Source organism: Podarcis muralis, chromosome 4, assembly GCF_964188315.1.
Source record: "Podarcis muralis chromosome 4, rPodMur119.hap1.1, whole genome shotgun sequence".
Taxonomy (NCBI): domain Eukaryota; kingdom Metazoa; phylum Chordata; class Lepidosauria; order Squamata; family Lacertidae; genus Podarcis; species Podarcis muralis.
In genome coordinates this window covers 11,629,730-11,650,951 of record NC_135658.1, presented here as the reverse complement: position 1 = coordinate 11,650,951, position 21,222 = coordinate 11,629,730, and the positions used below count along the sequence as shown (strand labels likewise).

General features: G+C 46.3%; 1 protein-coding gene across 18 annotated transcripts in view; it reads left to right on the top strand.

Moving 5' to 3' along the window:
• The window catches only part of TENM4 (teneurin transmembrane protein 4), a 625,655-nt gene that overhangs the window by 407,558 nt on the left and 196,875 nt on the right, over positions 1-21,222 (top strand). For all 18 annotated transcript variants that reach the window (XM_077926940.1, XM_028725942.2, XM_077926946.1 and 15 more), the window contains 3 exons: positions 5,482-5,734; positions 13,187-13,285; positions 16,144-16,379. In XM_077926940.1, coding sequence (XP_077783066.1) covers positions 5,482-5,734; positions 13,187-13,285; positions 16,144-16,379 — 588 coding nt within the window. The remainder of the gene's footprint in view (positions 1-5,481; positions 5,735-13,186; positions 13,286-16,143; positions 16,380-21,222) is intronic.

Here is a 21,222-nt window from a genome sequence, read left to right as displayed (position 1 = left end):
CGAATGCAACAAACCCAGAAGTGAGTTTTCTAGTTTTCAGACGTTCTTTGCAAGCTAAACGTCCTGTGGGGCTTCCGCGGCTTCCGATTGGCTGCAGGAGTTTCCTGCAGCCAATCAGAAGCCGTGCTTTGGTTTCCAAACGTTTTGGAAGTCGAATAGACTCGGTTCGACTTCCAAAGTACAACTGTACTGGCAAATTTGGGTTGCACCATTATACGTGGTTGTGCACAAAAACCACTTCCTGGAAAGGACTCTTCGCGATAAGGAAAGTGACAAGGAAAGATCAGCTAACCTACCCACAAACAGAGCATAATGAGTGCTCTTTGAAGAGCCAACGTCATCTAATCTCTCTGCAGACGAACCAGGGCAGATGCACCGCAAACAGGTCTCTTGGAAGCGCCCAAAGTCTCACTTATGGGAAACTTTGTAATGACCTGTTTGCAACTCCACAGTGGAGCTATTTTTCTACTGACTTTCAGGCGCAAGTTTTAATTCAACACCTCGAGAATGTATTTTATCAGGCGTCTTGTGAATACAAATAAATAAATTATTGTTTTCCTGGCCGCCTGTCTCGCAGGGAGTATGTGTAGCATATATCACAGCATGTTCATGGAGGGGGGCGAGGGAAAACTTGGGCGTGCTATTTTCGTTCCTCCATGCACCGCAACTGTGATATTTCCCGGATTTGAAATCTCCGTCGAAAATATGCAGGAGACTCAGCCTCTCCAGAAAAAGCCCCTAAAGGTTGTGCTAGCTGCTCTGTGTAATTATTTGTAGTTGTAAAAATAAGGGACGGGAAGTAGTTGGCTGACATAAAAAAGTAACCTCCCCGTGTTGATTCATTACTTTAATGGAGGCATAAGTAGGTTGTTAATCTGATTTCCTATATAACTCTGAAGAGTGCCGTTTCAGAGGGGAACATCGGGAGAGCTAATGCAGCACAAATGTTATTTTCTTACTGCAGAAATGTGTATTTCATTATGCTATAATCATTGCTCAGGATTGGAAAAGATAAGCGTGCGTGTGCGAGAGAGAATTATGCTCTTTAATCAGTTATTCAGTTACCTCCTCAGGAGGGGTTTGAGGTAATATCACTGATTTGCATTTTTAAAGCGCCTCGATCTCTTCCAACCCACACGCTCAGACAGAGGAGAGAGGACCAAGCGGCTTCACTGAAGGTGAAGTAGTAAGGCCAACTCCACTGTTTGTGCGAAGGAGGCTGTCGTTGCAATCTAACCAGCATCAGTACCTCTGTTGCTTCAAGAACCGTTTTCCCTAATATAGAGCCAGTGTGGTGTAGTGGTTAAGAGCAGTGGACTCGTAATCTGGGGAACTGGGTTCGCGTCTCCGCTCCTCCACATGCAGCTGCTGGGTGACCTTGGGCCAGTCACACTTCTCTGAAGTCTCTCAGTCCCACTCACCTCACAGAGTGTTTGTTGTGGGGGAGAAAGGGAAAGGAGATTGTTAGCCGCTTTGATACTCCTTCGGGTAGTGATAAAGCGGGAGATCAAATCCAAACTCTTCTTCTAATATTACTGCTAACTTAACTCATAGTGACTTCAGGAATCACCATTTGGCTCTTGCAAAGCACGTTTTGTGAAATCTAAATTAACTTGTGGAATTGGCAAGGGCTTCTTCACTCAGGTGACTTTAAGGAAGAATTTGGCAAACTGATGGAGATTTTATCAACAAGTGCTAGCTTTGATGGCTCAGTGGAAACTTCATGTTCAGAGACAGCGGTATAATGCAGGGGGAATACAGTGGAGCAAAACAGGAACAAGATTTTCCTTGCAGCTTGGTAACTGAAAGCCTCTCCTTGCTCTGGCAAGTGAATGAGGTGATAATTAGGCTTTCAAGTTTCTTTGTGACAGATTAGCATGGAGGGAGTCAGAAGATGAGAGCAAGAATTGGGCAGAGGCTAGGTACGTCTTTCCCTTTCTTTGATGGGGTTACTGCTTCTTGCTGGCAGTTTGCACTTCCTTGCAAGCCTATTCACGTTTCCATTAAAAGCTAAATGTTGCATTTCCTTTTGGGGGCAGGGAACCACTGTGTTTTACAACCTGAATCTATGCAGTCAAAAGTAAGTGCCACCGAGTTTCCTCTGAAAAAAAGACACATGGGATTGCAGTCACACAGAACCTAATACAGTGGTCATTATGCTGTTTACCACTGTCTATAAAACAATGTCTGTGTTTTTTGTCTCTCTTTGGAGACTGTCATGGTGAACTCCTGCAGTTCTAAATTAACCACTGTTAACCTCTGTTCAGAGAGAGTCTTCATAGTAGACCCTAACAATTTCATTTAGTTAGCTCCATTCATGAATTTCTTCCTACGTGACATCTAGAAGCGATTTGAGAATAAAAACATCAACAATTAAAACATGCATAAATGAAACTTCCCTGTTCAATGGCGTTATATAGGATGCATTGGGGGAAGTCCTGTAGAACAGCTGTTACCTACAAGCCCTGGCTGTGAGCTTCCCATATCCATCTGGCTGGCCCTTTGTGGATGCAGAATTTCGACAAGTGTCGGTGTGATCCAGCAAAATAGTAAATGCATTCCTTGGGAAAATGCAAACCTTATATACCGTAATTTTCGCTCCATAACACGCACTTTTTTGCTCCTAGAAAGTAAGGGAAAATGCCTGTGCGTGTTAAGGAGCGAATGCACTGGATCGGAGCCGTGGCTGCCGTCAGCGGCTCTAGCTTTGCTTGCTTTGCAGCCAGGAGGAGGGGGAGGAGCCGAGGAGGAGGGAGGGAAGGAGAGGCATGGCAGCAAAGCGGGCAGCAGCCGCTTACACGGGAGGAGGGACAGACGGAGCCATAGCAAGCCGGGAGAAGGCAGGCGGTTCAAAGCCAGCAAGCACTTTTAAAGTAGCCAGCAACAGCTGCTGCAGCCTCAGCTAGCAAAGGTCCGCCCGCTCTCTAAACGGAGCAATGAGGCTGCAGAGGGACAGGAGGGCTTGGATCAGGAAGGATAAAATTTAAGCAACCAGCAGCAAAAAACAACAACAAAAAAAAAACCAACCTGGAGCTCTGAGCCATGAGCGCAGTGAAAACCAGGAAGTAAAAAAAAAAGGCTATCCCCCGCTTCTCAGCTGTTTTCAGGCAGGATAGATTTGAGCATTGTCTGGGTCCTAGTGCCCCTACTGCTTTTTTGTGCTCCATTCTATTGCTGCTGGTGGCTGCTTATCACTCAGGCTGCAAGGAGGAGCGCTTTTACACAGCTAATGGCGAATCCCCTGCAATCCAAGTCCTCTTCACTTGCTCAAATCTATTCTGCCTCAAAACAAGGAGCAGAATTAAAAGGCTGCAAACTGTTAAATGGAAAAAACCCCAGTCACAGGGCAAATACCTTAAGTATACCTTTAAAGCAACAGTGCTCTTTCCCTCCCTCCTCCCCGCTCAGCTCACAGAAAAGCTCCTTCTCCACACACCCCACGCGTGCTCCTTGTCCATTGAGTGCTTTTCCTTCCCTCCCCACTTAAAACGTGGTTACAAAGCACGGATCCACATGGATCCTCAGGATTTTTGCACTGGGTCACCCCAAACTCACCATCAGATCACATGTCTGTGGCCACAGCATGAACCACAAAAATCATACATCTACTGTTTCGTTTAGAATATTTTTTTTCTTGTTTTCCTCCTCTAAAAACTACGTGCGTGTTATGGTCAGGTGCGTGTTATCGAGCGAAAAATACGGTAGGTGGTAATCTTCAGAGAGGTAGCCGTGTTAGCGTCTCGCAACTGAAACAACAGAGGGAGTCTTGAGACACATGAAAGACTGGAACATTTATTGCAGGAGAGCTTTCCTGGACTTTGGTCCACAGAGACATACACCGTAATAAATTTGTCAGTCTAAAAGGTGTGTCATGGTACAGGTATTCTCCGAAAGCGTTGCTTTCCTGCGGTGCTTTGCGGCACTCAGATTTCACAGGCTGTTTAGTTAAGGGCTCCGATTTGAGAACTTGAAAAGAGCGAGAAAAAGAGAAAAGCTTTAGAAATCCCTTTTTTAATCCCAGTCAAGGTATATTACGACTGCAGTGCTGAAACATGACATAAGTGTGCATGAATATCGTCGAAAGGCTCTAGGGCTCAGGATGAGGGGGTATGTGTGGAATAGTAAATGACGATCTGGAAAGGAATGTACCTTATAAATCCCTCTGGGGGGAAATCACACTGGCAGGAGCTGGAGAAATTTGCTGCTTTGCATTTAGGGAAGAAATTGGAGAAACTATGCAAACAGAGAACAGAAGCGACACTTTCCGCCTTCCTTAATTCAAAAGTCATTGTCAGTAATAGCAACCGCATCACGAGGATGTAAAATAGGAATTTACCTAGCAGCTTTATAGAAGCAGAGTCTAACTTGGGCTGCGGCTAGTAGGAAGAGTCAGCCAGTAAACGAGGAACTTCGCAGGAAATACGATTATGACAATATATATCTGGGAGCCAGGGGCAATGTCAGAAGTGAGGTAGCTTGCTTTGCATGAGACAGAGCAGCAGAGACTTACAGGGTCTGTATCACACTTGGTTTGTTTATGAATATTGTAAGCATAACATAGTGGAAGCAGATAGACTGCTGTAGCAGGCAACACAACCGTTATACCTGCGTCAAATTGCCAAGTAGAACCAAAGGATGCTTTAGCTTGGTCGAGCTGAAAGAAACCTGACTGCTTCTTTCCAAATTTAATTGGCGCAATCTTCCCTTCTGTCTTTTTGCCTCCCCAACCACCCAAATTAAGGGTGAGTTTGAGAGTGCAAAGACTTATGAGACTTTTGCATCTCTTTTGTGGCCATCAATTTCCTTTCCTTAGACTGTATGCACAAAGTAGATGATATTCCTGTGCACAAATCCAAACAGCGATATTCCTGTGCACAATTAATAAATTGAACTAAAAAGCTTTAAATACCGTATTGGCCCGAATATAAGATGCACCTGCAAATAAGCCACACCTTTAAAATTTGGCGGCTTGGGAGCCATGGACAGGACGGGCGCCATTGCCCTGCACTCCCAGGCTGCTCTCGGGGGGGGGGGGCACTTTGCCGGTGGTGTAAGGTCATGAATATAAGCCGCACTTTAACTTTTCACGATCGGAACTTGAAAAAAAAAAGTGTGGCTTATATTCGGGACAATACGGTAATTTTTTATTTTATTTTTAAAGATCCCAAGTTGTTTGGGGTGCAAATACTGTGAAATTAAACTGGCAAATTGCCTCAAGGAGCTACAAAAACCTCCTGGGGGACTATTGACTGCTGGAATATAGGGTATAAGATGATAGTGGGAATGCTTGTGTTTTGTTTAAAAATGCAACAGTATGAAATTGAGCTTGCATACACTTTTACCAAAAAGAGTTGCTGGAAAGGTATTGCCTCACCTCGCCTGACGCATTAGATACCACGATGGAAGAAAAGTAGGAGAGAGATGTCCGAAAGTAAATGGTTCTCAAAACTCACCAGTGGGGTGTTTTTGTTTTCCCTGCAGATCATCCGCCGAGTCTTCAGAACCACTCCAGGCTCAGAACCCCGCCGCCTCCACTTTCCCACGCTCACACGCCAAACCAACATCACGCGGCCTCCATCAACTCTCTCAATCGAGGGAACTTCACCCCGCGAAGCAATCCTAGCCCTGCTCCGACGGACCACTCCCTTTCTGGAGAGCAGCAAGCTGGGACGCAAGACTCCACGCACGCTCAGGACAACTGGCTGCTTAACAGTAACATCCCCCTTGAGACCAGGTAAGTCCTGTTCGGCTGGAGTGGTGTAAGATGCTCTGTTTGTGCCAGGTATCTAGTCCTCATGAATGTAGAGAAAAGGCTGGAAGTTATGTCTAGGGCACCTGGTGATGCGCCAGAGAAATGAATGGGGATTTGGGCTTTGCGCATGTATGTTCATTATCTCTAGCCATGGATATACTGTATTTTTCGCTCTATAAGTCGCACCAGACCATAAGTTTTTGGAGGAGGAAAACAAGAAAAAAAATATTCTGAATCTCAGAAGCCAGAACAACAAGAGGGATCGCTGCGCAGCGAAAGCAGCGATCCCTCTTGCTGTTCTGGCTTCTGGGATAGCTGTGCAGCCTGCATTCGCTCCATAAGACACACATACATTTCCCCTTACTTTTTAGGAGGGAAAAAGTGAGTCTTATAGAGCAAAAAATACGGTATTTTATAGCGACGCCTCCAGCTGTCCGGACAGTATGAGGCCTGTTTCTCTGCCCTTCTGAAGCCGAACTTTTGAATCGACGTTGCCCTAAGCTGGACCCCTTGGTCCGCTTAGCCCAGGGCCTGCAGTGGCTCTCTCAGGTGTGAATCAGCGGCAACGAATACAATTTATGCTAAACAGATCAATATTTGCAGATGGATTTCCTTCCCATGGCGCGTTCCGAGCATAACATTTGCATTTTCCTTAGCGCAGAATTTCGTTTTTGCCGGGGTGCTGAATGCAAACATTTTCCCCATCTGCTGCTGTCCCTCTTGTTGAGAGAAGGGGGTGGGAAGGCAGAGCGATTTGCCTGCTCCCTCCCATCTTCTCACCAGTGACGGATTGTCTTCATTTTTGTTTGGCTTCCTCTACTGAGCTCTGAGTTGCTCCTCTGCTCAGCAGGAAGGTGTCCTGGGAAGCTTCGCTAACGCAGTGGTCACTTCATGCCATCGAGGTATTCGTAGTGAGTTCCAGCACCTCTTTTTCTAGAGGAATAGCACTGGAGCAGAGTATAACTGTTTGGAATCAATCAGTCGATAGAATAGTCCAGCATTGTTTGTTCGGACTGGCAGCAATTTTCCAGCTTCTCTAGTATAATAATACAGTGGTACCTATGGTTGCGAAGGGGATCCGTTCTGGAGGCCTGTTCACAACATGAGCAGAACGCAACCCGTGGTGGCGCGTCTGTGCACCCATGGGTTGCGATTTGCTGCTTCTGCGCATGCGCATGACATCATTTTGCATGTCTGCACATGCGCGAGCGGCGAAACCCGGAATTAACCCTTTCCGGTAGTTCCGGGTCGCCGCAGGACGCAACCTGAAAGAATGTCTCATTCATGAAGCAAACATAACACGAGGTATGGCTGTAATAATAATAATAATAATAATAATAATAATAATAATAATAATAATATATTTATACCCCATCCACTCTGGGCAGCTTCCAACAGAATATTAAAAACACGATAAAACATCAAACATTAAAAACTTCCCTAAACAGGGCTGCTTTCAGGTGTCTTCTAAAAGTCAGATAGATGTTTGTTTCCTTGACATCTGGTGGGAGGGCGTTCCACAAGGCAGGCGTCACCACCGAGAAGGCCCTCTTCCTGGTTCCCTGTAACTTCACCTCTCGCAGTGAGGGAACCGCCAGAAGGCCCTCAGAGCTGGACCTCAGTGTCCAGGCTGAATAAAGGGGGTGGAGATGCTCCTTCAGGTCGACTGGGCCGAGGCCGTTTAGGGCTTTCAAGGTCAGCACAACACTTTGAATTGTGCTCAGAAACGTACTGGGAGCCAATGTCGGTCTTTCGTGGGACTTTGTCATGCAGAGCACATCGTCTGCCACTGAGTTATGGCTCTTCCTTACTTTCAGTGGGGACTTAGTTTAGCTTTCGTTTCCTTTTTCTTTTTTAGTAGTAGTAGTATCTTCATAGCTTATTCCTGACGCATTTTCACTTGGACGAAGAGAAAGAGGAAATTGCCTCGCAGTCGTCTTCCACAGTTTGGAAATATCATCGGCATTAACCGTAGCTTGTAAGGCTATTTCCCCCATTTAAAACGGGAATGAGAAACATAAATTCAAAATGGGCTTATGTGTGCGTGCGTTCTTTTGTATAGCTTCGTCCCCCCGAAGCGGAATAAATCAATATCCTATTTAAGAAACTGGAATCAGTCAATATATTGAAAAGATTTAGCCTCCTAGCTGTGCCGATCGCAGCGAGTATAATTGTAGTCTACCGCGCAGGAGAACTTGATCTTGTTAAGACATAATGGGGGAGATGTCATCGGATGCATTTTCCGCTGCCTAAAATATTGCTCCGGCAAGTCTGGAACCCTACAAAGCACCACATCAATCAATTAGCATCCTTCCCTATTAGTCTCTTCCTCCACTTCCCTGAGTTCCTTCGCCACATCTCTTTCCTTGCCTTCTGTCTTTGGATAATTGCATGTTACAGGTGAGTCTTTATCGCTCCTGAGAAACTCCCATCACTTTTTAAAAGTGTTGTCAACCACAGGTTGTCAGGAACTGCTGCAAATGTACCCAGAGTCTATGGGCACATCTAATCGGATCTAATTTGGGGGCCCTGGCGTGTTGACTTAAGGGTTTCTGACTTCTTTCCGGCCCACCCCCTCCCCACTTTTGCCACTGAGCATTACAATACTGCCATCTATCAGATCAGGCTATTTGTCTGTCTAATCCAGTATTGTCTGCTCGGACCGGCAGTAGCTTTCCAAGATCTTAGACTGGGGCCTTTCTTATGCTAGAACACTAAAAACCCATCTATACCAAATGGAGCTGAGTGCTGGAAGATTCGATACAGAGAAAAGAAATTGCTTCTTCATGAAGCTGATAGGTAAACTGTGGAACTCTCTGCCACAAGAAGCAGTGGTGTCCACCAGCTTGGATGGCTTTAAAAGAGGATTAGACCAATGCATGGAGGGACAAGGCTAGACATGGCTACTAACCACATTGGCTGTGTTCTGCCTCCATTGTTGGAGTTCGGCTCTGAATACTAGTTGCTGGGAATAGCAAGTGGCAGTGCATTTTTTGCTCAGTCCTTTCAGGCTTCTCACAGGCAGAATGCTCTTACCTTCTTATGCTACCTGATCTTCTCAACTGGACCTGGAACTGGAGCACGAGATTAGATTAGCTCCAGCCTTTCCTTCAAGCAAATTGTCTCATTGGAACTGTCCGTGGTGCTGAAACTGCTGCCTGACCAAACTACTGCCGGGTGTCTCACATTTCTTGGATTATCAGTCTCTGTCACAACGTGCATACAGTGGTACCTCGCAAGACGAATGCCTCGCAAGACAGAAAACTCGCAAGACGAAAGGGTTTTTTGTTTTTTGAGCTGCTTCGCAAGACGATTTTCCCTATGGGCTTGCTTTGCAAGACGGAAACGTCTTGCAAGTTTGTTTCCTTTTTCTTAACACCGTTAATACAGTTGTGACTTGACTTCGAGGAGCAACTCATAGCACGCGGTGTGGTAGCCTTTTTTGAGGTTTTTGAAAACTTTGGTGATTTTGGAAGCTTTTCCGAAACTTTTCCGACACCGTGCTTCGCAAGACGAAAAAAATCGCAAGACGACAAAACTCGCGGAACGAATTAATTTCGTCTTGCGAGGCACCACTGTATATAATAATAATTTATTGCATATACCCCACCCATCTGGCTGGGTCTCCCGGGCACTCTAGGCAGCTTCCAACAGGAGATAAAAAATACATTAAAACATCAGTCATTAAAAAACTTCCCTAAACAGCGCTGCCTTCAGATGTCTTCTAAACGTCAGATAGTTGTTTATTCCTTGGACATCTGATGGGAGGGTGTTCCATGGGGCAGGAGCCACCACCGAGAAGACCCTCTGCCTTGTTTCCTGTAACTTTGCTTCTTGCAGTGAGGGAACCGCCAGAAGGCCCTCGGAGCTGGACCTCAGTGTCCGGGCTGAACGATGGGGATGGAGACGCTCCTTCAGGTATACTGGGCCGAAGCCGCTTAGGGCTTTAAAGGTCAGCACCAACACTTTGAATTGTGCTCAGAAACATACTGGGAGCTGATGTAGGTCTTTCAAGACCGGTGTTATGTGGTCTCGGCGGCCGCTCCCAGTCACCACTCTAGCTGTTGCATTCTGGATTACAGTCATACCTCATGTTATGGACGCTTCAGGTTACGCCTTTTCAGCTTTTAATGTTTAATAGGTTATTGTATTTTAGTGTTCTGTTGGAAGCCGCCCAGAGTAGCTGGGGAAACCCAACCAGATGGGTGGGGTATAAATAAATAAATTATTATTATTATTATTATTATTATTATCATCATCATCATCATCCTAGCTACTAGCCGCAATGGCTATGTTCAGAGATCTATCTATCAGTTGCGGACGCACCTGGTTCCTGCTTGCGGACTTCCCAGGTTGGCCACTGTGAGACAAATATTCTGGACTAGGTGGGCAATGGCTTGAACAGCCAGGTGCTTCCTACATTCTGAGTAATGACATCACACCGTTCTTCCATGTTACGTGGAAGACGGGAGCGAGCTGAGTTGGGTCCTTATTTTCAGCATTGTTCCTTATGAAGTCTAGCTGCTTGCTCCCTCAAGGCTTTCTAAAAGGCATGAATACAAAGAATATCACCCCCCCCCCAAAAAAAAGACTTAGGAACATGTCCGAGTTTCAAAAATAAAGCCATCGTTCTTTGCAGCTTTCTTCTCTCCTTCCTATTTGATTCCCCCCCCCCCTTCATCTCGGCTCAGAGGGCTGCCTCCTGTCTCCCTCCTCCGTTAAGCCCCTTCCTTCTTCTATTCTGTTATTGACGCTTGCATTAAACATTATACAACCCAACATTCTGCCTAGCGTTATATTGGCAATCTCCCGCTGAAACGTACAGTTCCATTGTAGAAACCCATTTTTACACACAGGCTTTTAACTACTGATAAATTCATATTTATATCCTCGCTGTTACCTTTCTTGATAGTGCATCCATCAAAAGCACTCTTTTTTCTTTTCTTTCTTTTTTCCTGCCTTATTCTTGACATACAAATTCTGAATACGCCGGGCTTGGTTTTTAACGGTTTCCGAGCCAGCATTTCAACTCACGCAGCTCGATCCTCTACACCTCAACGCTATAAATGTGAATTGTGTTTCTCTTCTCGGGATCAGGAATTGGCCAAAGACTCGCCTTCCCAGCAAAGAGTGGGGGGAATGGAAGAAACCATTGCCCCTCACCTCTGCCAAGGGAAAGTGGGATTCCCCCCCCCCCAAAATGAGAGCACTTTATAGAGCAAAAGTGGGGAACCTGAGACTCTTCAGATGTTGCTAGACTCCCTAATACCATCATTTCTTGCCCCTATGGCCAGTAGCCAGGGGTGATGGGGTTTGGGGTCCCCCAATATGCAAGGAAGCAAATTAAGTTTGGTTCCAACTCTCATTGCATAACACCTGAAAACGCAATGCTCTGTGAAAGGGATGGGGCACCTGTGGCCTTCCCATCAGCACCAGGAATTTATTTTATTTATTGAATTTATTTGTTGTTTAGTCGTTTAGTCGTGTCCGACTCTTCATGACCCCCTGGACCAGAGCACGCCAGGCACTTCTGTCTTCCACTGCCTCCCGCAGTTTGGTCAAACTCATGCTGGTAGCTTCGAGAACACTATCCAACCATCTCGCCCTCTGTCGTCCCCTTCTCCTTGTGCCCTCCATCTTTCCCAACATCAGGGTCTTTTCCAGGGAGTCTTCTCTTCTCATGAGGTGGCCAAAGTATTGGAGCCTCAGCTTCAGGATCTGTCCTTCCAGGGAGCACTCAGGGCTGATTTCCTCAGGAATGGAGAGGTTTGATCTTCTTGCAGTCCATGGGACTCTCAAGAATCACCTCCAGCACCATAATTCAAAAGCATTAATTCTTCGGCGATCAGCCTTGCTTATGATCCAGCTCTCACTTCCATACATCACTACTGGGAAAATCATAGCTTTAACTAGATGGACCTTTGTTGGCAAGGTGATGTCTCTGCTTTTTAAGATGTGAATCCAAGCCAGTAGGTTTTGGTAAAGCCGGAAAGGAAGACCCTACAAGGCTGAAAGTCCAGTAGCATCACAGAAACTTTCATATAATAACAATAATAATTTATTATTTATACCCTGCCCATCTGGCTGGGTTTCTCCAGCCACTCAGGCAGCTTATTTCAAGATAGGAAGGTTATCCTCTAATGTTAGGGCATTCATAGTAAACCACTGCTGTCAGGAATCTCCTCCGCTCCAGCCTCATTTGCATATCAAGGTATGATCACCCTGTTTACATGGTCGCTTATTCTTGGATGAAATAAGGGTTGACTCAAGAGCTCCTGACCTCGCCGAGAGTGACCTTTGTTGACTTGTTTTCAATTGGCTCCAGTGTCTGATTCAGCTTTTGAATTTTAAGCAAACCAGAGGTTGACGTGAGTTCAAGGGTGCTTATTCAGGGGATGTGTACAGGGCATAATTATGTTGTCTGCCTGTTTTCCTGGATAAAATGAATTGGTACTGATGTGTCTCAGGCTGTATACATTCGGAGTGAAAAAACCAGACACAGAATTGTAACTCTCGAATGTTTCTTGAACTATGTGTTCCAGCAATACAAGGTAAGGATATCTGGCGGAGGGGGGGGGGCGCTTGTCTTAGGCGCTAACAATTCTCCTTGCAGCGGCAACGTGAAATGTAACCCAAAAGAAGAAAGAGAATGAGATTCAGTCTGATTGAATTCTTATCTGCGGATCGGCAAGAATAGGGTTTCTCTAGAAAGATTATTGACTGACTGGCGTAGTCTGTCTTCTTGCCGGAGCACCCACAGAGCCAGACTCATTACTAGGGACGCTTGCTGTGCAAAATTAAGACGTCCAGTGGATTAGATAGATTCATGCGCGATGGGTTTGGACAGCTGCGTTGGCAGCAAAGCCGTGAAATGCGAACATAGGCACCAAACAATGTTTTGTGCTCACAGATCTGTGTGTATATGTGTGTGTAGATATAGCTATCTATTGCCTTGGATGTCTGAAATCTGATGAATGTTGTCATTTACCTGTGACCGTTGGCAATCCCAGATGAATTTTGTGAATGTCTGAAAACTCCAAAGAGGATAACGCGGCTGAGTGTTCCTATCACCCGAGTGTGATGGTTGCCATTCACCGACAAAAGGAATTTTCAAACGTTCCCAAAGTTCGTGCTGGGTCGCCGGCCTTGAGACGTGAATGCGAACATTCAGCAAATGTTAAGATGTTTGTGGCGATACACACACATATATATTCTTGTGTGTGCGCATACATAGAGTAGATATGTGTATATATGGAAGTGAACATTCACAAATGCTATATATGTATATGTTGTAACATGCTATACATATCAATGAGTGGCCCATCATTCTAATCCCATGCACAGCTGCACTTATAACCATTTGTGGGTTTATGAGGTCACACTTCATAGATGCATGTCTCACTTGGCTTCATTCATGTTTCCATATGTATGTAGAAACATAGCAAAGCAGACATTCCTAGAGACTTTGCAGGACAACCTAATTGAGATGGACATTCTCACCTCCTCCCGACATGACGGTGCTTTCAATGATGGGTACGTTGACTCTTCATGTGGTCTTTGCTCTCTTAATATTGCAACCATTCCCCCGGTCCTTTGCATGACAAATTAATCTGTCATATTATTCTTTCCCCTCTCACTTTCTTGTCTCACGTAATCTATCCCCCCCACCCTATTTTCCTCTCTTCCCCCCACCTCCTCCCACCCCCCCAAAAAAAGTCGTAATCAGAACAATGAGGTCCATGACAGTAGGGAACGCAAATCGTCCTGCACATATTAATGGCAGCCTCGTTAATATGCCAATCCATAGCATCTCATTGGCTTCCTCCTGACACCTTGAAAGCCATTTCACTAACACAGAGGCAGCTGTAGCGGGATAGCAGGTCTTCTAAGACATGTCACTGTGTTTTGCTTTGTGCTTCGTTTGAGATGGTTTAAATGTCCTAATCCGATGTTTTCCAGGTTTCACGTCTGAACTTTTTAGGGGGTGGGGAGTGTCTTTGTGTCCATTTGACAACAGCGGTTGTTTGCTTTGGCGGCACTTTTTTCCCACGTGCCCACCATTTTGATTGGAGAAGTTGGCATGTATTTCAGGGAATCGTGGAACTGGCAACATTTTGTTTCCCTAAAGGGTTGGTGGTTGTGTCTCAGTAAGAGCCAGTGGGACCGCATCTAACAAAGTCTTTGCACTCGTGGAACAACTTCCACTCATGCAAACAAATTTCGCTCCGTCACCTCTTCTTGCACCCCCCTGCACCCCCTTCCAAATTTGTTTGGGGGTGGGATGGGTGGACCCAGAGAATATTTGGAGGGTGGGCATGCAGGGGGAAGGCCTGTAAGTTCCATTGACTGAGCAGAAGGCATTCTGCAAGTGGAATGCAGCCCGTTCTTTATTAAAAAAGAAAAATCCTGATCAGTGTAATCAAACAGGATAGTTTTAACCCCCAGCTGCTTATTCTGTACCTGGTCTCAGGGCTGTGGTCCTGGAGGCAACTCCCCCAGAAGCAAGTCTAGGGCTGGTCAGTACATAGATAGGTGAGCTGCCTATGAAAACCTTATGTTTGCCACCTGGGCCTTCACAGAAGAACGGGAGAATGTCAATGATGTAAACAAAGCTTGTCATTTTGGACCACATACCAGTGATCCATCTTAGAGCAAGTTTTCTCAACCTTGGGTCTCTAGGTGTTGTTGGACTACAACTCCCATCTTTCCTAGCCAGCATGACCAGTGGTCAAGGATTATGGGAATTGTTGTTGATGATGATGGATTGAATTTGAATACCACCCTTCATCCGAAGATCACAGGGCGGCGCACCAAATGAGAACACAAAATACATAATAAAAACAAGGGCAACAACATGCATGACACACAAACACCAACAAACGAATAACTCCCCTCCCACACACACAGTTAAAAGGACATAGATTGTTTAATCAGCCCAAGGGCTGGTTATAAAGGAACGTTTTCACCTAAAGGTGTATAATGAAAGAGCCAGGCGAGCTTCCCTGGGGAGAGCATTCCACTAATGGGGAGCCACTGCAGAAAAGGCCCCGTTCTCGCGTTGCCACCCTCTGGACCTCTCATGGAGGAGGCGCACAAAGAAGGGCCTCAGATGATGATTGCATGGTCCTGGTTGGTTCATACGAGTTGTGGTTCAAGAACATCTGGGGACCCAGTGTTGAGAAAGGCTGATCTAGAATATTCAGGGTTGGCCAACCAAGGTGCCTTAGGAAGAGGTTCACCAGAGGTGACCAGAAAGTCATGTGAATGCAGCACAGGATGAGGCACTTACAGGGGAGTCTTGGCATCAGACAGCCTTAACCAAACCCATGTTGACTGGCTCTCTCGATGGTGTAAGTCCACTGATTTCTCTCCTGCAAACATGCCCCTCTCTCATCTCCACTCGGAGGGTAACACTAGGCTGGGAACCCCCCTTTGCTTCTTGCAATGTGGAGTTGTACCCTTAGACCTGCACATCCTGCCATTATTGCTGCTGCTTCCTTCCGTTTTGATGAGAGAACATCTCCCAGTGCTTTGGGTGGTGCCCTTCTCTTTACGGAGAGAGTACAAGATGTGAAGATCCGCCACAGGGGCGTCGAAAGACCACCGCTGACCAAAATCTCAACACTTTTCAATATGGCAGTGGCGCAAATGTAACACAAATCGTCCTTCACTCTGCGCAGTGTAGTAGATAACATCAGGAGAGTGGATGATGATAATAATGATAATAATAATAATAATAATAATAATAATAATAATAATAATAATAATAATTTATTTATACCCCGCCCATCTGGCTGGGTTTCCCCAGCCACTCTGGGCGGCTTCCAACAGAACACTAAAATACAATAACCTATTAAACATTAAAAGCTTCCCTAAACAGGCCTGCCTTCAGATGTCTTCTAAAAGTCTGGTAATTGTTCTTCTCTTGGACATCTGATGGGAGGGCGTTCCACAGGGCGGGTGCCACCACCGAGAAGGCCCTCTGCCTCATTCCCTGGAACTTGGCTTCTCACAGCGAGGGAACCGCCAGAAGGCCCTCAGCACTAGACCTCACTGGACCTGGATCTGTGTGTCATTAACTCCGGATCCACCTTCTCTTGGTTCTGCTCATTGGACATCTGTCACCACTGTATACAACCAATGTAATTTGGCTTTCTGATGGAGACATGAATGAGTAGCTTCAGTGTTCTTTAACAGGCTTACTTTTTTAATTTCAGTGGATGCATTTCATCTTTCTTTCTTTCTTTCTTTCTTTCTTTCTTTCTTTCTTTTTCTTCATTCCTGTTTTTACAAAGCCTTTGTCCTCGATGCATGGCACTGTTTTTATGTGTGTGTGTGGTCCTCCTTGTGCCTCAATCACTTGCAACCTCTCTCTTTCTCTCTCCCCACAGGCACTTCCTGTTCAAGCCGGGAGGCACCTCTCCCCTCTTTTGTACAACGTCTCCGGGATACCCCTTGACGTCCAGCACTGTGTACTCGCCTCCCCCTCGACCTCTTCCCAGAAGTACATTTTCTAGGCCGGCCTTTAACCTGAAGAAACCCTATAAATACTGTACGTGGAAATGTGCTGCCTTGAGTGCTATCATCATCTCGGTCACACTGGTGATACTGCTGGCTTATTTTATCGGTAAGCTTTCCCTTCCTTTCTGGGGACTTTCTTTCTCCTTCGACCCTCAGTGTTGTTGTTGCTGTTTTCGTTGGGCGGTTCTGCTCCTTTGGCCGAGTTGTCCAGAGAGAACCTCTGCCTTGCCTACTGTGTGCTGCCTGTAACGAGTTTGATTTCTCCACTGGTGGGGGGAAGATGAAGGAATTTGCTGGACAGATCTACTCCCAACCTCTCCAAACAGCTGATCACAGCTGTCAACCGTCCCTTATTTGGCAGGAAACTCCCTTATCCCAGCGCCGTGTCCTGCTGCTGTCCCTTATTGATGATGTCCCTTAAATTTCCCGGGTTTCAAAGGAAGCAGCTCCTCTCCCTCACTCCCTGCCGGACAGGGAGGAGGGAGGCTCCAACTGTGTTGCTTGGCTGCGTTGCTCACCCAATAAGGAGTCTAAGAACGACTGGGGGGTGGAGCTTGCATGCCTTGTGCCGATCAAATCGGCCGCATTGCCTAGGGACTCTCCTTTGCTCAGCGCTTCCCAGCGGAGAGGTGATGGTGGTTTTCCTTGCTGCATCCCCTTTGCCGGGTTGCTGCGCTGTGGGAACCACCGCTTGAGGCTTCGTTTGGCTGCTGGCTGGGCTTTCTGCCTTTGGCTTGGAGGGGCTCAGAAGCTGAACATACCTGTGCCCAGAAAATCCCTTATTTTGGCTGCTGATCCCTTATTTTCGAGGCTGTTGGCCCCTTATTTTCAAATCTGTAAGTTGACAGTTATGCAGCTGATCAATAAGTAAAAGACCCAAATACATATAGGAACTCTTCCAGTAGATGTCTAGAACATCAGGAGCATAGCTCCACAAAGTTGCTTATGTTTTAAACCAGGGTTTCCCATATTTGGGTCTCCAGCTGTTTTGGGACTACAATTCCCATCATCACTGACTAGTGGTCCTGCTAGCCAGGGATGATGAGAGAGTCGTAGTCCAAAAACAGCTGGAGACCCAAGTTTGGGAAACCTTGCTTTAAACAGTTTGTTGTGCCATATGCTACAGGTACCGTATTTTTTGCTCCATAAGACACACCCGACCATAAGACGCACCTAGTTTTTAGAGGAGGAAAACAAGAAAAAAATTATTCTGAACGAAACAGTGGATGTATGATTTTTGTGGTTCATGCTGTGGCCACAGACATGTGATCTGATGGTGAATTTGGGGTGACCCAATGCAAAAATCCTAAAGATCCATGTGGATCCGTGCTTTGTAACCATGTTTTTGTGCTATTGCGGCCCCACACAACAGTGGGTGCGTGATTTGTTTGGAGCAGGCTGTAGCCATGGACATGCTATGTGATCTGATGGTGAATTTGGGGTGACCCAATGCAAAAATCCTGAGGATCCATGGGCTTTTACCTCCCCCCTCCCAGGCAGCCTCCTTTATCGCTAGCGCCCCTTATCTCCCTCCCGATCCCTTACTGATCAGCTGCTTCCTTTCAACGCTCCCTTCCCTCTGGTTTGCCTTATTGTCTTTTCCTTAGCTGGAGCAGTTTTTTGCTCCTCCTTTTCTTCTAATTTCTCTCCTCATTGCTTTAGTCTTCCTGTCTCCTCAGCTTGCAAGTTTGCTGTCTTTACCTCTCCCTCTCCCAGGCAGCCTCCTTTATCTCTAGCATCCCTTATCTCGCTCCCGATCGCTTGCCGATCAGCGCCTTTGTTTCAACACCCACTTCCCTCTTTCAAAAAAACCCATGATCTGCTTTTTGCCCCTGGGCAATTTGGCTCCAGGGACCATGCATTCACTCCATAAGACACACAGACATTTCCCCTTACTTTTTAGGAAGTGCGTCATGGAGCAAAAAATATGGTAAATGCATATTCTGCTCTTAGAGAAATGGAGACATCTACAAATACCTAGAGGGCAAGCAGTAGATAACAGCTCACTTGGAGTGGCGGCATGAGGTTACTTCCTTTTTGGTGATTTCTGAATTTCGACAGGGAAACGTCTTGTGGGAAGGGAGGGGGGCAGGTTAGTAGAAGAGTCAGCTTGCCCCCAGAGCACCCCAGTACTCCACTTAACCTTGAGATTAGTACCCATTCTTGATTTCTTTGTTTCCACCCCCTTCCCCGATAAATTAGGTGAATGGAGCTGCAAATGGGGTGGTGATGGTTGGAAGAGCAGTCTGCAGGTTTACCCATCTATGAAGTCTGCGTAATTGGGGGCAAAACATTCCAGATGCAAAATCTGGAATGTTTTTTATCTTCCCACAATAGCTGGCAAACATGGAAAGTGGCCTTTCTCAATTTTCCAGCTTTTCCAACACTTTTAAGGCAAGGAAGGATTGAAGACTTTGATGTGTGGGGACAGTGATCTTGCGGGATTAGGCTAACGGCTTTCAACTGTGTCTTTACCCAGCCCATTTCTGGTTCAATTCTTTTTGGGGTGCTCTTGGGCACAACAGTCTCCAAATTCTGTTATGTAATAATTAAATCATGTCTCAGAATTATTGCGTAATTGAGCAGGGAGGCTGTCTCCGGAATGTGGTTGTGCCTAAGCGAGTCCCTGAAGAATTCAGCTTGTAATGCGTCAGTCTCAGTGAAAACACACAGACCTCTTTGCGCCTGGAATTCTCACCCCCATTTCTTTTCCTGTATTTTCTACCTGCCTGCTGCTCTCTTCCTGACGATGCTTCTGCAATTCAGAAAACAAATACTTATGGTTTATGTCTCTCTTTTCTCCTTCGCTGAGACGCCAGCTTAACATGTCAGTCCCAGTTTTGTATTTGTTTCCATTAGGGAGGAAAAAAAGCCCTGAGACCTTACAAAAATAACAAGAAGAAACCCACAACCCAATAGATGGGATGGTTGTGCTGCTATAATTATGTTCCTAGGACTCTTTAAGCCTATTTAAGGACGCGGCTGGCACTGTGGGTAAAACCTCAGCGCCTAGGACTTGCCGATCGCATGGTCGGCGGTTCGAATCCCCGCGGCGGGGTGCGCTCCCGTCGTTCGGTCCCAGCGCCTGCCAACCTAGCAGTTCGAAAGCACCCCCGGGTGCAAGTAGATAAATAGGGACCGCTTACCAGCGGGAAGGTAAACGGCGTTCCGTGTGCTGCGCTGGCTCGCCAGATGCAGCTTTGTCACGCTGGCCACGTGACCCGGAAGTGTCTGCGGACAGCGCTGGCTCCCGGCCTATAGAGTGAGATGAGCGCACAACCCTAGAGTCTGGCAAGACTGGCCCGTATGGGCAGGGGTACCTTTACCTTTACCTTTTTTAAAGCACTTGTTCCCATGCAGCAGAATTGAGCTCCCTGTTGATTTTGCCTCCGCTTCTTCCATGCCATCGAACGGTAAAGCATTAGTGTTATAACTTGCTGCAAGCTGCACATGTGAGTAGAAAATAGGACTTTCCTGCTTGCATCCCTTGTGCTTGCAATTTGTTACCAACAGATTATTTCTTCTGCGGCCGTATTCTTCTGGCAGATATTTATTTAATGGCCGAATCTCTCTTCCACCCCCAACCCCAGCTCTCAAAAGATTGCCGCCGTGCTGACGGTCACCGGTTTTTTTAGCGTGCTGCATAGCAGGAGGAGAAGTGATTAATCAGCGAGCATTAAATTGATAGCAGCTTGATGGAAGGTGCAGTCACCTTTCATCATTTGCCAAGTATGTCCAACCCCGGCGTCCCATTTATCTTGCGTTATCTTTATGCGCCAAGTAGATGTTGGGACATTATCTCCGCGTGTCAGAGGAACTTGTCCCTAGTTCCTGTAGAACTTTGGCATCCATCAAAAGCGGGCAGGACTTGTTGGCCAGGGGGGTGGGTTGGATGTGTGAAAATCTCTTCCTCTTCCTCTTCCTTTCTTCCTTTCTTTTTTTACATAAGCATTTTGGGCTGTCCGCTTCACCTGTTCCATTAGTGCAACGATTTATACTTGCGCAACAAAAAGTACACTCTCCCCACCCCACCCCACACAGGGCCGGATTTAGGTTTGATGAGGCCCTAAGCTACTGAAGGTAATGAGGCCCTTTATGTGTCCAAGTGTCCTTTGTCAACAACAAATAGTCCTGTTTTTTGTGTTGAATATATGCTATATGGTAATTTATGGACCTAATAGGCATCTCAAGCCATTTGCACATGTTGCCATGCAACCATCCATGTAGAATGTAGGCACCCTGTATATAGAAAGGAGCAAACCAGTGATATTTTAGGAAGCAAGATAGCAGGTGGGGCCCATGACTTACATCATAGGAGGCTACACAACACAAAACACTGTTGCTGTACGTGGGTTTTATTTTATTTGTTTTTTATTTGTTTTATATATTTTGGAAATGTGCATCCAGGTGTTTTTTTCCTTTAATTTTTTTTTGGGGGGGGCAAGAGAGTGGGGCCCTAAGCTATAGCTTGTTTAGCTTGTACATAAATCTGGCCTAGTGCTTGCTGATCGGAACGTTGGCAGTTTGAATCCCTGCGACGGAGTGAGCTCCCGTTGTTCAGTCCCAGCTCCTGCCAACCTAGCAGTTTGAAAGCACGTCAAAGTGCAAGTAGATAAATAGGTACCACTCCGGTGGGAAGGTAAACGGCGTTTCCGTGTGCTGCTCTGGTTCGCCAGAAGCGGCTTAGTCATGCTGGCCACATGACCCGGAAGCTATACGCCGGCTCCCTCGGCCAATAAAGCGAGATGAGCGCCGCAACCCCAGAGTCAGCCACGACTGGACGTAACAGTCAGGGGTCCCTTTACCTAAATCTGGCACTGGCCCCACACCCTATCCAAATTGCCCATAGGGGTTGGGGGAACTATTGGAACAGATTTAGGGAGCATTACATGGGGAAGAGAGTTGGAGAACATTCCTTTGCACAAACAGACAGGGCATTTATGTAGCGC